Source organism: Caretta caretta, chromosome 4 (assembly GCF_965140235.1).
Source record: "Caretta caretta isolate rCarCar2 chromosome 4, rCarCar1.hap1, whole genome shotgun sequence".
NCBI classification, from domain to species: domain Eukaryota; kingdom Metazoa; phylum Chordata; order Testudines; family Cheloniidae; genus Caretta; species Caretta caretta.
In genome coordinates this window covers 41,185,564-41,200,508 of record NC_134209.1, presented here as the reverse complement: position 1 = coordinate 41,200,508, position 14,945 = coordinate 41,185,564, and the positions used below count along the sequence as shown (strand labels likewise).

The following is a 14,945-nucleotide window of genomic DNA, read 5'->3' as shown; positions in this document are numbered from 1 at the left end:
AGGCATTAGGATCAGATGCCTCTTTGCAGTTAAATAAGTAATAATAATAATTTTGTAGCCTTGACATACTTTCCAATTATCCCTGTTGGAAGCAGTGATATCAGGAATAAATTACCAAATATTCCACCGAGTTTGAAACAGAAGATATGAAATTTTCAGAATAGCAAACAAATGCCCATTTTTCACATAAGTAGACTTGAAAGCATGCCCACAAAGTCACTTAGACATGTCAGTTAAGAAATAAGTAGAGGGAGGCCCATCCATAATTAACTTCCTTTTTAGAATAATTTTGGACTTGACTCTGTGCCTGAATCAAATCTAAGCAGTATGATTTTGAAATCTGTGTGTCAGATTTTCAAGGACAATTTATGGGTCAACTAAAAACAGCTCCTGTGACTAAATAAGAAATATTATGAAAGTATGATTTTTAAAGAGATGGAATACTCCTCTATTTTCTGTTAGAAAATGGTTAATTGTGTCTTTGAGACATATTCAGAACACTACCATAATTCTGAAACATGGAACATACACACTTAAAGAGAATACAGACCACAGGGAAAAGGGGGAGAAATCTTTAAAGTTTGTGTGATGTCTTCCATGCTGCCAAGAGACAGAATGAGGGACTCTGTCACCCTCCCATTTCATAGCTGGTAATTGCTTTAGGACAGCAACACTGTAACTTTCAAGACAGTATCAAATTTTACTCCTAGAACTGTAGGGACATTTTCATGCCAACTGTACACAAAACTGAAAAAATTAAGCTCATCACTATTTTTGCTATAGGGCAATAAAAATTCACTTTCCACTTTAATTACGTATTTTGTGCCATTATCACCATGAGCCATTCACTTCCTGAAACTATAATACAGGACGTACATCAAAGCAGAATTGGCAGTGGTGGGGAATTGAAGGTCAAATATGAAATACAGATTGGTTTCCATCTGAATGTTACCACCCTGGTGAGCTCAGCTCATTGTCACAACAAAAGTGAGAACTTAGCTGGGGAAAGGGAAACCAGGAGAACTATTTAGTAAAACTCACTTATGCCTTGCTGCTTAGAGTATTTGTAGTATGATACACATGCTCTCGGTTTGATTTTCATTTGTATATTCGTGTTATAAAAGATGGCCATAGATTCTATTACCCTTGGGCGCAATCCTTCCCTTTACAAATGTTTATATCAGGGAAATGACTACTTCTCTTACAAACTGCAGTTCTAAAATCCAAAGGACTGATGATGTGGGCTCATGGGTGCTAAATAGAATTTCATGCTTGTTATATTCCAATAGCACTTTACATCTATTTTTAATTAGTCATCTTATTATCCTTTCAATCCTGTACTGTATTAACCTTCTCCCTTTATAAGTGGTAACTATTATTTTTATTTACAGATTTGACCAAAACCTTTGCTTAGAGACTAGACTGGGATCTCTGCTGTCATTTTCACCTGCTGCTTTACTTTCACAGCACTGCAAAATGAGCAGTAATCAATGTTCACCTCTTAGCTCTGCTTGTATATTGTTTGGCAGAAATTCATCTAATTTTGCAAGCTTTTGCCTCTGGATTAAAATGCAAAAGTTTCCAAAGATCTGATCCTGCAAACACCTATGGGAAACTACCCACGAGTTAAGTGTTTTCAGGGTGAAAACCTATAAATGTAACTGAGATCTCTTTCTCCCACCCTGGAAAAAAATCTGCACTTTTGCATTGCTCTGCTTACCAGTGTAATGCTATTTTTTAAAATTGATTTAATGAAGTCTTATTTATATGATTATCAATAGTTATAACAATGGAAAAAAATTCAGATATGTCTCTATTAATATTAAAAGGACACTGTCAGGTTGATTTAAACCCGTAGATTGGGTTATAAAAGAAGGCTTTAACCTAACACCAATAAGGAACATTTCCAAGATGTTTTTGTTCAAATTCTAGCAATAGGTTGTTTGTTTTCCCTAGGATGTAAATATTTCCTCCCTGCAGTTTTTGCAATCCAAAACACTGCAGCCTTCTCCTAGGCCATGAGAGCTAGAGAGTGAAATTGATGAGAAACAAAAGAGAAACTGACTTGTCTATTTTCATTGCCTAAACAAAATTTAATGAAAAAATATACCAACCAACAGTATTAATAGCAAAAGAGTAAATTAGGTTCAATATTTCTTTCAGCTTTAATTATCTATGGTGCTGTTAATAACACAAATTGCTTCTTAAAATGTATGTTTTTTTAACCTGACCGTGTCCCTTAAATATGCTCCATTTATGTCATAAACCCTGCAATTATGTGTGTATGTGAATATGTGAAATCTAGTCATAGGTGTGTACAAGCCCCTTCTAAGTGGCTAAAAGCCCCAGCAGTGATAATACTCACGTTGGCATTGCCCCCATGACTGACGGGCCCAGCCCCAGCAGCAATCAATTCTACTTCCAAACCGACACAATCCCATAGAGGAGACTATTTGTCTGGGCCACCTACACAAGATAGTTAAAAAAAACAAAAACAAAAACACCCTTATCTACAATTCATAAATCTTTTTTAAAGAACATCCATGCTACTTTTTAAAATAAGTATCTTTCTGGTTAACATAAATATTTATAATATCTGCTTTAATATTAGTCTGTAGTATTTCTGTCCTAGTGTAGAACTCTGACAGTGTGTGGGTGGGGGGGGGGGGGGGCGGGGTGTGTTAACCAAAGAGACATTTTAAAACCAGAAATAGCAGCACCTAATATACTTTGTAGCATGCTCACTGCTGCCACTCACAGGATGGTCATAAGCAATATTAGATATCTGAATTTTACAATATTTATAAGTAATAAACTGTCATCAACAGTGTTTCAACTTGATTTCACAAATCTGAACTCATGGCTAAGTTTAAAACCTGTCCTAGAAATCAAAAATTAAGACAAGTTTCTGTCTTGCAAACAGGCAATAATGGGAAAAGGGGGAGTTTAATTTTTTTTTTTTTTTGGTCTCATCCCTGTGAAATGAATAGGTTACATTTGGAGTCTTAAATATTCAGAAAGCAATGTCATAAAATTATTACATTTTAACAACAATGTAAAACAAAGCAAGAAAAAACTATTTGAACAAATAATAAAAATAAATATTTGGTATGTGCATGTTAATTGATTTCCATGTACAGTAAAGCAAAGTTAATGTTTTCATTTGAAAACCTATTCAGTCTTTCATTATACATGAACCACTCCCATATTGTGTTTAAATATTTCACCAAATTTGACACAGTTTAACAATATTGATTACACACATTCCTGTACCTCAACACTTATTTTCACATTTCATTTATCTAGATTCATGTTTAAACTTGAGTTGCTATTTTTTTTCAGTATATTATTTAAATGCCTCTTGGCACTACTTAGGTTTGTATGTTATATGAAGCATTTTTAAAAATCTTGCGGTATATGTCCATAAGCACTTGTGTATAATTTTTAATAATAATCATAATAATTTATTTGATGATTTAATAATAATCATCAGGAACAATACTTAATTTATAGGCACATATATATACAAAATGTGTGTGTGTATACACACACTTTGTATAAATAAAATTTGTATAATTTAGATGCCATGAAAGACTGCCTACCAAGCCCCATACCTCTTCAAATTGCTTTATGCCAGGTGATACGCAAGAGGGTGCATTACTTCTCACTAGCCTCAGCTAGTTCACCTCTGTCAACAAAGTCCTGAGAAGCAAGAAACCAATTCAGTCTTCCCAGTTCATTCATTTCAAGACCACAGTAAGCTTTACAACAGCCAGGTGTGCTTTTTTTTTTGGCTTGGGGAGTGGGGAAGAAGAGTGGAGAAGAGAGAATGTAGAGAGGATTCCACTGGAGGCTAAAACCTCAAGGCTTCACTTGTTTTTGACCCTAGCTTGAACTCCAATCTCCAGAAGTGAGAATGCTTTGCATCAGTCAGACTTTCTACATACATTTTTAATGATCCTCTAAAGCAGGGGTCGGCAACCTTTCAGAAGTGGTGTGCCGAGTCTTCATTTATTCACTTTAATTTAAGATTTTGTGTGCCAGTAATACATTTTAATGTTTTTAGAAGGTCTCTTTCTATAAGTCTATACTATATAACTAAACTATTGTTGTATGTAAAGTAAATAAGGTTTTTAAAACACTTAAGAAGCTTCATTTAAAATTAAATTAAAATGCAGAGCCCCCCAGAGCGGTGGCCAGGACCTGGGCAGTGTGAGGTGCCACTGAAAATCAGCTCGCGTGCCATAGGTTCCCTGCTTTAAAGGATCAAATCATCCAGGACTTGTTGTGATGAATTATACATAGATAATACACAGGTTGGAATTTTCAGCTGTACTGATGTAGCCTGTAGGAGTATCAGCTGCATAATAAAGTTAAAAGAACTCTGGAGTTGTTCAAACCTGTCATAGCATGCATATCTCACATCTCTTTACAGCTGAGATATGTTCATGTAAGACACTATATTATGTGTAGCTTTTCAGAATTATTTTAACACACTAATATATATGAGTGCGAAAGGGAGATATGCGGGAGAGACTCATGAAGGTTAAATCTGGGGTGGCCACACATTTTTTTTAGTGGTGGAAAGAAAAACAAATAAGATGCTAAGTCTCATCCCTCCACCGCACATGTAAAAACGGTTTATTCAGTTCTTCACTTTTGTCTATCATAGATGTCTCTTTAGAAAAAATAAAATCCTGCCATTAGGTAAGTCGAAGTTTCAAAAGAGGACAATCAATTGCGGCTGCTCAGTCATTCCCTAAACTGAAGATACAAACAATGAGACCAACTTGTTTATGACCTGACAATCAGCGTTGAGTTTTCCTTGGTTCCTTTTCTTAGCTTCCCACCACGAGGGGAAAAAACAGGTTTAGATCGCTACACTGAAAACTTCGGACTATATTTAGATGCCAAGTCTTCAGGACTGGCTCTGCCAGAAAGGGTCGGAGAGAGCTGAATGGCTGGTGTCTCTTGAGCTTCACAGGTGCCTCTATCAACTCCACGGCACAACTCAAATCCCCTCGGCTCAAGTGCCTGCAAGCTGTCAGCCCTGTACCTTTCTCTCTCCCCCACGAGCCCCTTCCGTGCCTGAGAGCTCTGCGGGGTGGGGGGGGGGGGGGGCTGGGTTTGCAGGTGCTTTTCGTTACATTTTGCTCTAAGCAAAACCCCCAGGGAAAGCGACTACACTTATATGTTCTGCTGCCTCTCCCCACAGACCTGCCTCCCCCGGGAGCCACTGGCCAGGGCAGTGCTGGCGAGGGGCTCTCTCCCCCCGCCTTACCTTCCGTCAAACTCCGCCGCAGCCTCCAGGTGAAGCCAGGCCACCGCGAGTAACCTCAGGAAGAACAAATCCATGTTTGGAGGGAGCAAAAAAAAAAAAAAAAAAAAAAGTCCAGGGGCCCCGGCGGCGGCGGCGTGAGGAGGGATGCAGGGCACCGCAGCTGCTCGCCGCTCCGCTCCCAGGCACTCGCAGCGCCGCCCCCCGCCCCGCCGCGCCGCGCCGAAAGCTGAACTGCGGGGGCCTCCGGCGGCTGCTAATCCTGGCTGCTGTGGGAGCCGCCCGGCCGCGGCAGCCGCGAGCCCCTCGCGCTCCCTCCCAGCGCGCGGGGGGTGCAGCGGGGGCGAGGCGGCGCCGCCCGCCGCCAGCAGGGGCGCCGGGGAAGCGAAGGGAGCGGAGCGGCGTCGAGCAAACTCCCCGAGCTCCAGCGAGCCCCTGCGCTCGGGCAACCAGAAAGCGGCGCGCTCCCCGCCGGGGGGATAGCACTGCACGGCTCTCGGGGCTCCGTCAGGACCAGCCCCTGGCCAAAGGGGCCGGTTTCACAACACGCCGCCGCCGCCGCCGCCGCCCCTGCCTCGCACTCCGCATCTTCGGTGCACCTGGCAGCGAATAAAGCGACGCTGCCACGAAGTAGAGGCTTTGTACAAATACCTTCCTACCAAACCGCGCTACCCAGACCCCTGCGGCTGGAGGTTTCCGTTTAACTTCCCGCCAGGGGCTGCACTGGGCCCCCGGGCCAGCCCAGAAGCGGATGGGCTTAAAGCCACTGCCGCCCCTCCCCCCACTTTCCATGGGCTTTGCCCGTCTGTGCTTCACCTCCTGGAAGCGCCTCGCAGAATCTCATTCCGTGCAATTTAGGCAGGATGAAAGTATTTTAAAAATTGTAAGGGGGCTTGATGTTGCAAGGTGCGAAGCAGGTACTGAGCCCTCAGCACCTTGCAGGATCAATACATTGCACCACAGCCCAAGCCTGGTTTATTTTACTAGGGGGAGAAGTTACACTGAGTTCCAGAGGGTTGCTCAGGTTTCTGCCCTGGTGGTGGGAAGTTCCATTGTGCCAGAGGGGCACAGTTTTCAACGACAAGCCTCAGCCCAGAATTTTAGTTGATACTGTCGCTATCCTGGGCTCAAGACACTGAGAGCCTTGAAGATAAAGAATGATCTTGAATTTTAACTCAATAGTCTAAGGGAAGCCAGTGCAGAGAGCAGAGGACAGGTTTTGTGTGCTCCCAGTAGCCAGAATTGCTGTACCAGCTGGAATTTTCTAAGGGCTTTGCATCCCAGGATAATGCATTGCTTTTATCCAGGCCAGAGAGATGGCAAAGGTGTGTACAACTGAGGTCACTAGTAATAGTTTTAAAAGTGCAAACTGTAATTTAAAAATATTAATTATCAAACACATTCCACAGTGCCAAGCACTGGTTATGGTACATTTCAGTCTTTCCGAATACTGAGCAAAAATATATTAATGAACAATTTCTTTTTAATGACTCAGACACCTGTTTATTTATGTTGATAGAAAGCACAAACTTGTAAGTACACAGACTGACGTTTGGCACAGTATAGTTATACAGATTACATAAGTATGTATTCTGTATACAGTTAAGTACAGTAGTTGACACTAATAATATAGTGCAGTGTTAAACAACTGATGTTATGAGTAATGCATGTAGTTATTAGAAGTTGGGTCAATTAAGAGACCTATGTAAACAATGGAGAACATGGGTCTTCTCAGATGGAATTTGTACCATTTTTCATTTGTGCATATGGGACTTGTTCCCATTGAAGTTAATGGCAAAACTCTCATTTACCTAGATATTACTATGATGGGTGCAGTAAAAGTACATGGATAAAATTATTTCTTAAATACAAGTTAATATGAGGTCACAAATATTGTTTTCTAAGAGATCCCTGTATGGACCTAGCCATTCACAGGGGAGAAGTAATTTATGGAAGATTTCCTGTAAATAGGCTGGGTGTGTTTATTGTAGTATTAACAAGGAAAAGCTGTAAAAATTCAAATGGTTGGACAGATACATAATTATATTAATTATCTGTGACAGAAGAAAATGGGGGTCAAATTTACCTCCACTGGTATTGGGAGCTGCAAATTACAGCACACAGCACCAGCCATAGACACTGCTCCAGGAGGAATTTACCCTTGGGATCCAGAGAAATCCTGGTGGTGGGATGTGCTGAATCAGCTGCTTCCAGTAACTTCTATCCAGCTTCCTTAAAGTGCTTTACAAACATTAATGAATTAAGCCTAATACCCAAGTAATTAAGGTACTACCCTTATTCTCCCCCTAGTTTATATAAAGAGAAACTGAGGCACAGTGAGATTAAGTGCCTTGCTCCCAAGATCACATAAGAAGTTTGCCACAGAGCTGGGAACACAACCTACATCTCATGCCTTCCAACTCCATCCTTCCTCCCCATATGCACTTGAACCCTATCCAGTTGACACGAAATGACCACAGATGCCAGAGTACCCCAAACACTGAATCACACTCAGACATATATGTAAAATGTATTTCATTTTCATTTCTAGGCAATGATGTGAATATTTTCTGAATTGTTCCTATTATAATACTTGTGACATACATGAATCCCTGTGAAGTTGAGCAGAGGCAAACAATCAAAGTACAAGTTGTCTGTATAACTGTCCTGCTATTTCCATGTGCCTTTTAGTTTCAGTTCTACAATTTTGCTTCAGAACTAAACTAATAGTTACTATATATAAAATTAATATATATAACTATTACCCCACCCACATGACTATCAGACATGATAGCACCAAATTAAAAGTTACCATCTCTCCTTATATATTTTCTCAGGTATAAGAAATAAACGTACAAAAAGTTGACAGTGCCACAATTATTTCATCCAAAACTACTTGCAATAGATTAACTTTTATATTTAATTAAAGTTTCTTTAAAGACTACTCTGTCATTAGAGGTAATTCTGCAGCAGTCTCCTGGATTCCATTACAATACTGAGAGTTTTCTCTCCCTATTTAAAAAAATCATAGCTTTCAATTAAGAAATGGGGCCTACAGAAAGACACACTGTGTCATTCCACAGCTACCTTATTGTGTGTCTCTCTTACAAATATTTCTAACTGGCTTCTTATTAACTTTGTCCCAAAGGTATTTTGTATGTGGGACCAAAATGAAAATCCCAAAAAGGGATTTGCAAGTCCTTTACATCAGGATCCATTAGATCTATCTGAGCTCTTCCTGGTTCCAATCATTGAAGTCTAGAAAAACATGATTATCCATTGATGCTATTTGAGAAAAAGGGATCCAAAGAACCCTCTGCATTGTGAACCTTTTTAACAAAGGACAGGCAAGCCCTCTGAATAATGAGGATAGACACCATTGAACACCGTGCTTCCCACAACCCATCACCAACATCTCTGTGTTCTCCAGACTGAGTTTCAGCCAGCTTGCTCTCATCCAAGTCCCTAGTTCAGCCAAGCATTGGGAAAGCAGAGACACCACAACATCTGGGTTCAATGAAATCAGTGTAGAGCAAAGTATCTTAAGGAGCAGGGTTTAGTCATGCTTCTGTAACAGGGCTTTCTACATAATCGTGGAGTCCTGTTGTTCCCATAATGTAATGAGTCTTGTATGGCTCTTATAAGCCTTCAGGCTATTGGATATTGAAATTCCTCATACGGATCTCAATGCCTCATTTTACACAGTGCATCTATATGAGATCTTTTTTTAATTTTAATTTTAAAAAAATTAAATTAAAAAATGCCAAGTTATGCATCATCTATGGAATGATGGCACTGTAGCCCAAATCATCTCACTATCACCCCCCGGTAGTCTCATATACGTGTTGTACAGAAGAGCTGACAGACTGGAACCCTGGTACAAGGGAGCCATCAAGGCTCATGAGCAATTATCCAACACTGCCCCCCCTCCTGCAGTGATTTATCAGTAAAGTGAGAACATACCATACATACATACCAAATCCCTGAACATCAACACTGCACTCTCTTGCCTGGTAATTCATAATCCAGTAAGGGTCCATAGGTGAGTAAAGAAAACCCCCAAAACTTTATGTTCAACTATATGAAAAGCTACTTACAGAGCCTTAAAAAAAGACAAAAAACCATCCTGGATTCCCGATCACTATCGACTACCCATAACTAGTAGATTTTTTTTTATAAGAAGCCCAACAGCAATAGCAGGTCTCTTTGTCATACCCAAGCTACCTGGCAGACTGTTAGGGATCAAGAAACCTCAGATGAAGCCAAACTTGCAGCACCACAACCCCTTCTCAGTAACCTTAACTAAAACAATAAGGGGATAATAACTGGTGAGATCTCCAACATGAAGACATGTTCTTGAGCATGGTTCTAATGGCAACTCATTTGAAGGGAGCTGGCAGGCTGCCCAAATGTTATCTTAGCCAACAATGGACCTAACACCAGCCCTCCCGCACTGTTTGAATTTAATAAGCCATTGGGGCATGAGTCCAGCTCACAAGTCAGAACTCCTTGAGCTTCTCAAGAATCTTAGAAAGCAAAACTGACCAAAACAGCCAGACAGACATTATATTTATTCCTGGACAAAAGCACCCAATGAATCCAACCTTATCATCCGTTAAATAGATATAAATTCCTTGCAGCAAGAAATACTTGGCTAATTGCAGGCATAGACAAATGTAAAATGATTTACAGAATCATGCTATATGATAGCATTAGCTATAGCATGGTCTTTTAAAATTATTTTCTAATATGTTTATGCCTTGTTTAAATTGGTCATGGAAATGGCATTAGTATCTTTCTAGCAACAAACTTGGTTAAAACACCTAGAGAGACATCTACAGAATGTCATATTTTTGTGTGACCTAGGACTTAGTTCCAGTCTTTAGTCTGGTTCTTTTGGTGTATTTCATGGGCTGCTATGAGTTCTGGCAAAGAGATAATGCTGCACCTGAAGATATTTGTAAAACTTTGGAGCCCTATTTTCTACTCTGTTTCATTCACTTTAAAGTGATGTAACTCCATTGGCCCCAGTGGAGATACACGAGTGTAAAGTCAGTGCCACAAAAGTAAAAAATCAGGCCCCTGTTCTTGATAGTTTCCTCTATCTACCGATAGAGCTACCGAGTCAAGTGAGTTTAGGCTAGCATTCCAAAAAAGTTGGTCTTCTTATGTTAAATTGCCTGTTTCTATACAGCTTTGGTATTGTGTGGAAAACCCAGGTTAAACTCTGGGATGTCAAAGACGCTTAGCAGGCAAGAAAGAGCAATGTTGGTGTTCATTTTCCTATTTGTGAGTTTCGAGATATTTATGGGATTAATGACCCATTCCTTTGTTTAGATCTGTTTTAATTTCTGGAAGTTCTTTAAAGGACAATGATTTCAATTACCTGTATATAGTTTTGATAAGTTCCATTTGCATTCATGCCATAGAGTTCTTTCAGCTAGAATTTATCGTGTTTTTTTTTTTAAAAAGTATGTATGGCACCTATATATGACCATGATGGGTGCAATAAAATGCCTAACCAGGGGAAAAAAAAGATGTTTGAGATAGGCAATCCAGTAGGTATTTTAGCTGAGTTGTCTGATAGTACTTTGATTCTAATTCCTTTAATTGTGACAGTCTGGCAGGATCCTGGGGTAAACGTAATGGGCCAGATGTTATAAATTAGAATAGCTCAGTTGAAGTCAAATTTAGACCAACCGAGGAGCTGAATGTATGATTTTAGGGCATAAAGCAAGCATATTTTAGACAAGTATATTCCAATCTATTTCATATAAAGCTATTTGATCAGTTTGCTTTTGGATTAAAGTCGAAAAGCATGTCAGTAATTCCACAACCTTTTTTAGAGTCTTACATAAATTACTGTGCACCTCAAGATTTTGTTTGCTGTTTTCATTAGCAACGATTTAAGGAACTTTAAAATGTTCATAAAATTCATGTCTCTAGAATATATTGAGAGAGACAGTAGGCTGGCATAGATTTAAGGTGGGTTTAAGTGCTCAGCACAAATGGAAATGATGCAGCTGTAGGGTTATCTGCAGCTTTGCATATGAAGCTACCACTCGCTGCCAATTCTCTCTTATTCTATTAAAACAATATAGTTTGATACAATTTTATTTTATATTCTGTTTTTTTATTAAAACTGTGCCTTCAAAAAAATTTATAGAATTATTGTAAATATCACAGATAATTAGATAACAGAAAGAGAGAAAAGTAAGAGGCATAGGCTAGGGTGAAAGATATGCTTTAAGATGAGATTTGAGAGGAGATGGAAAAGTTGGGGACTGATTCAGTAGTAACATGCCTAAAGTTAGGCACGTATTAAGTGCCTTGGCTGAATTGGGGCTTTGAGGTAGAGCAACAGAGGATGTCTTTCACCAAGAATGTGGAATTCTGGGGAGGGATAAGGAGATATCTGGGAGTAGACAACAAGGTGTTGATGCTGGTGGTAAGGTGGGGAGTGAGAAGAGCAGAAAGGGAAGGGCTGTGAGAAAAGATGGAACAAGTCCATGGAATATTTAAAAAAACAAAAAAGGTAGTTTGCGGATGGCACCAAAATTGGAGAGGTGCAAATAAAAGAAAAGTTCAGATTGTAAAGTGTCATCGTTAGAGCAGTAGGGATATCAGCTAGCATGAGGAGGTTTGGAATTAACTAATATAAACTAATATATAAAATACTACAGAAAGGGAGAGGAGCTAGAGAGCACTGACACATAATAGGGAGAAATAGCCATGCCGCTGCCACTTGTCATATTTAATTGAGTTTATTTTCTCCTTAATACTAATACTTTTGAATGTAACCATGCAGGTTAGCTATAGCAAGGTATTAGGATTGGAAGATGGAAAGGGAAAAGTGCCCATGAAAAGATCTCCCTCAACCTTAGAAAGTGTTCTGCAATATGAAACAGTTTGAGAACCACTGTCCAGACAGCTCTCAAAATATATTGCAGAAATCTGAATAAGGAAGAATCAGCAAATTGGTAAAAAGGACCTTTAACTTTACAAAGATGTCAGTTCCTGAAGACACTGGGAAACAGTCCAAACAATGAGGTGTCATTTTGTTCTGGAGAAAGTAAAGAAGGAGTGTTATTTACTCCTTCTCATAACACAAGAACTTGAGGGCACCAAATGAAATTAATTGGCATCAGATTTAAAACAAACAAAAGGCAGTATTTCTTCACACAATGCACAATTAATCTGTGGAACTCTTTACCACAGGATGTTGTGAAGGCCAAGACTATAACAGGGTTCAAAAAAGAACTAGATACATTTATGGAGGATAGGTCCATCAATGGCTATTACTAAGGATGGGCAGGGATGGTGTCCCTAGCTTCTGTTTGCCAGAAGCTGGGAATGAACAACAGGGGATGGATCACCTGATGATTACCTGTTCTGTTCATTCCCTCTGGGGCACCTGGCATTGGCCACTGTTGGAAGACAGGATACTGGGGTAGGTGGATCTTTGGTCTGACCCAGTATGGCCATTCTTATGTTCTCTTAGAGTTTAGCTAGAGAATGTTGTCTGCTCCTCAGGAGGCTAGAATGACAGACTTGTGAAATTCCCAGTTTCTGCTTCTAAAAAGGCTAATGGTAGTGAAATTATAGGGAGAACACAAATAGATTTTTAAATAAGAAAATTAGGAATAAAGCCAAAGATCAGCGAAAACCTATTTATATAGCGTCAGAGGTGCACCTTGTATTGTAAAAGAGGGAAACCATGCTAATAATTGGATTTTTGCCCCGCCCCCCAATGTTTTTTTTAATGATCTTGGGTCCCAATACTACAAACATTTAGCATGTACCTAACTTTATGCACATGAGCAATCCCTTGGCTAGCCCAAGCCTGAACCTCTACATCACAATTAAACAGCCCCTTAGCCTGAGCCCTGCAAGCCTGAGTTCACTGGTATGGGTCAGCCACAGGTGTCTAACTGCACAGCAGACATATGGACAGTGTTCTATTGAATTGCTGAAAAGCTTCAGGAAGCAGGTGGGTTTTCAGACATTTTGCAGCACCCACTTAGGGGATCCAGCTGCTTTCCACTCCCTTTTGCACTATAACAGCAGCACAAAGCAGGGGCAGGGGAGGTGGGGGGGAAGGGGCCTCAGGGTTCAGGCCACTAATTTATCCTATTTGCCTCTTATTGCTATTTACTTTCATTCAGCATCACGGGGTCAAGTTCAGCTTTGATTTTATTGGTTTTATCCATTTGTTACAACAGCTACCTAATCTTGCTTGTCAGTCATCCTTAGGGAGAGTAAAGGCCTCCTTTTCTGGATGGGTCGAGCCTGAGGGCACAGAGAATAAATTTTACAATCTGGAAGATCACTAAAACAAAGGAGCATTTTCCACTTTTCTACAATGAAAGGAATTACCTGCACTCACATGAAAAGTAGACAATGTTTACAGAAAAGTTACATTACTTAACAAAAGCTATGAATTTTGGAGGGGTTGGCCACTCAAAAATTAGGTGTTAATGAGGACAACTAAATAGATTTTAAAATAGCTTTAAATGAAGTGATTAAATAGCTCACAAAAACTGGTCATTGGTCACAAAATTGGGTGACTGGGCAACAAAATGGCAGATGAAATTCAATATAGATAAATGCAAAGTAATGCACATTGGAAAACATAATCCCAATTATACATATAAAATGATGGGGTATAAAATTAGCTGTTACCACTCAAGAGAGAGATCTTGGATAGTTCTCTGAAAACATCCACTCAATCGGCAGCAGCAGGCAAAAAAAACTTACAGAATGTTGGGAACCAGTAGAAAGGGATAGATGGAAAGACAGAAAATATCTAATGCCACTATATATATCCATGGTACATCCACACTGTGGGCAGTTCTGGTCACCTTATCTCAAAGAAGATGTATTAAAATTGGAAAAAGTACAGAGAAGAGCAAAAAATGATTAGGGGTAGGGAACAGCTTCCATATGGGGGGGAGGGAGAGAGAGAAAAAGACTGGGACTGTTCAGCTTAGAAAGGAAACAACTAAGGGCGGGATATGATAGAAGTCTATAAAATCATGAATGTGGTGAGGAACATGAATAGGGAAGTATTATTTCCTCTGGGTCACCCAATGAAATTAATAGGCAGCAGGTTTAAAACTAAGAAAGTACTTCACACAAAACACAGTCAACTCTTTGCCAGGGGATGTTGTGAAGGACAAAAGTATAAATGGGTTAAAAAAAAGAATTAGATAAGTTCATGGAGGAGAGGTTCATCAATGGCTATAAGCCAAGACGGTCAGGGACGCAACACCATTTTATGGGTATCTCTAAACCTCTGACTGCCAGAAACTAGGACTGGATGACAAGGAGTGGATCACTCAATAATTGCCCTGTTCTGTTCATTCTCTCTGAAGCACCTGACATTGGCCACTGTCGGAAGACTGCATACTGGGCTAGATGGACCATTGGTCTGACCTAGTATGGCCGTTCTTATATTCTTAGCTTTGGTACTGGTCTTTTCTGCATTGCACTGGCTCTTCCTTTGCCCCCCTTTTTTTTTTTTTAATATAACAGATAAGTAGGTCCATATTTCATGAAAATCTTAGTGGTGGTGTTCTGTGCCATTTAAACCAACCTCTGCATGTAACAGTCAAAGAATTAGCTGAATACCCACATGCAAAAATAGGAAGTCTTGATTTGCATTCAA

At 39.8% G+C, this 14,945-nt stretch overlaps 1 protein-coding gene across 3 annotated transcripts in view; it reads right to left on the bottom strand.

Moving 5' to 3' along the window:
- Positions 1-5,564, bottom strand: part of NPNT (nephronectin) — a 94,944-nt gene extending 89,380 nt beyond the window's left edge. Inside the window, exons 1-2 of one of the 3 annotated variants that reach the window (XM_048846653.2) lie at positions 5,282-5,564; positions 2,366-2,466 (exon numbers count right to left, since the gene is read on the bottom strand). In XM_048846653.2, the coding sequence (XP_048702610.2) occupies positions 2,366-2,466; positions 5,282-5,355 (175 nt within the window). In that variant the 5' untranslated portion in view covers positions 5,356-5,564. The remainder of the gene's footprint in view (positions 1-2,365; positions 2,467-5,281) is intronic. The other 2 variants (XM_048846650.2, XM_048846651.2) reach the window with 2 other exon arrangements.
- Between the last annotated feature and the right edge of the window lie 9,381 nt (positions 5,565-14,945).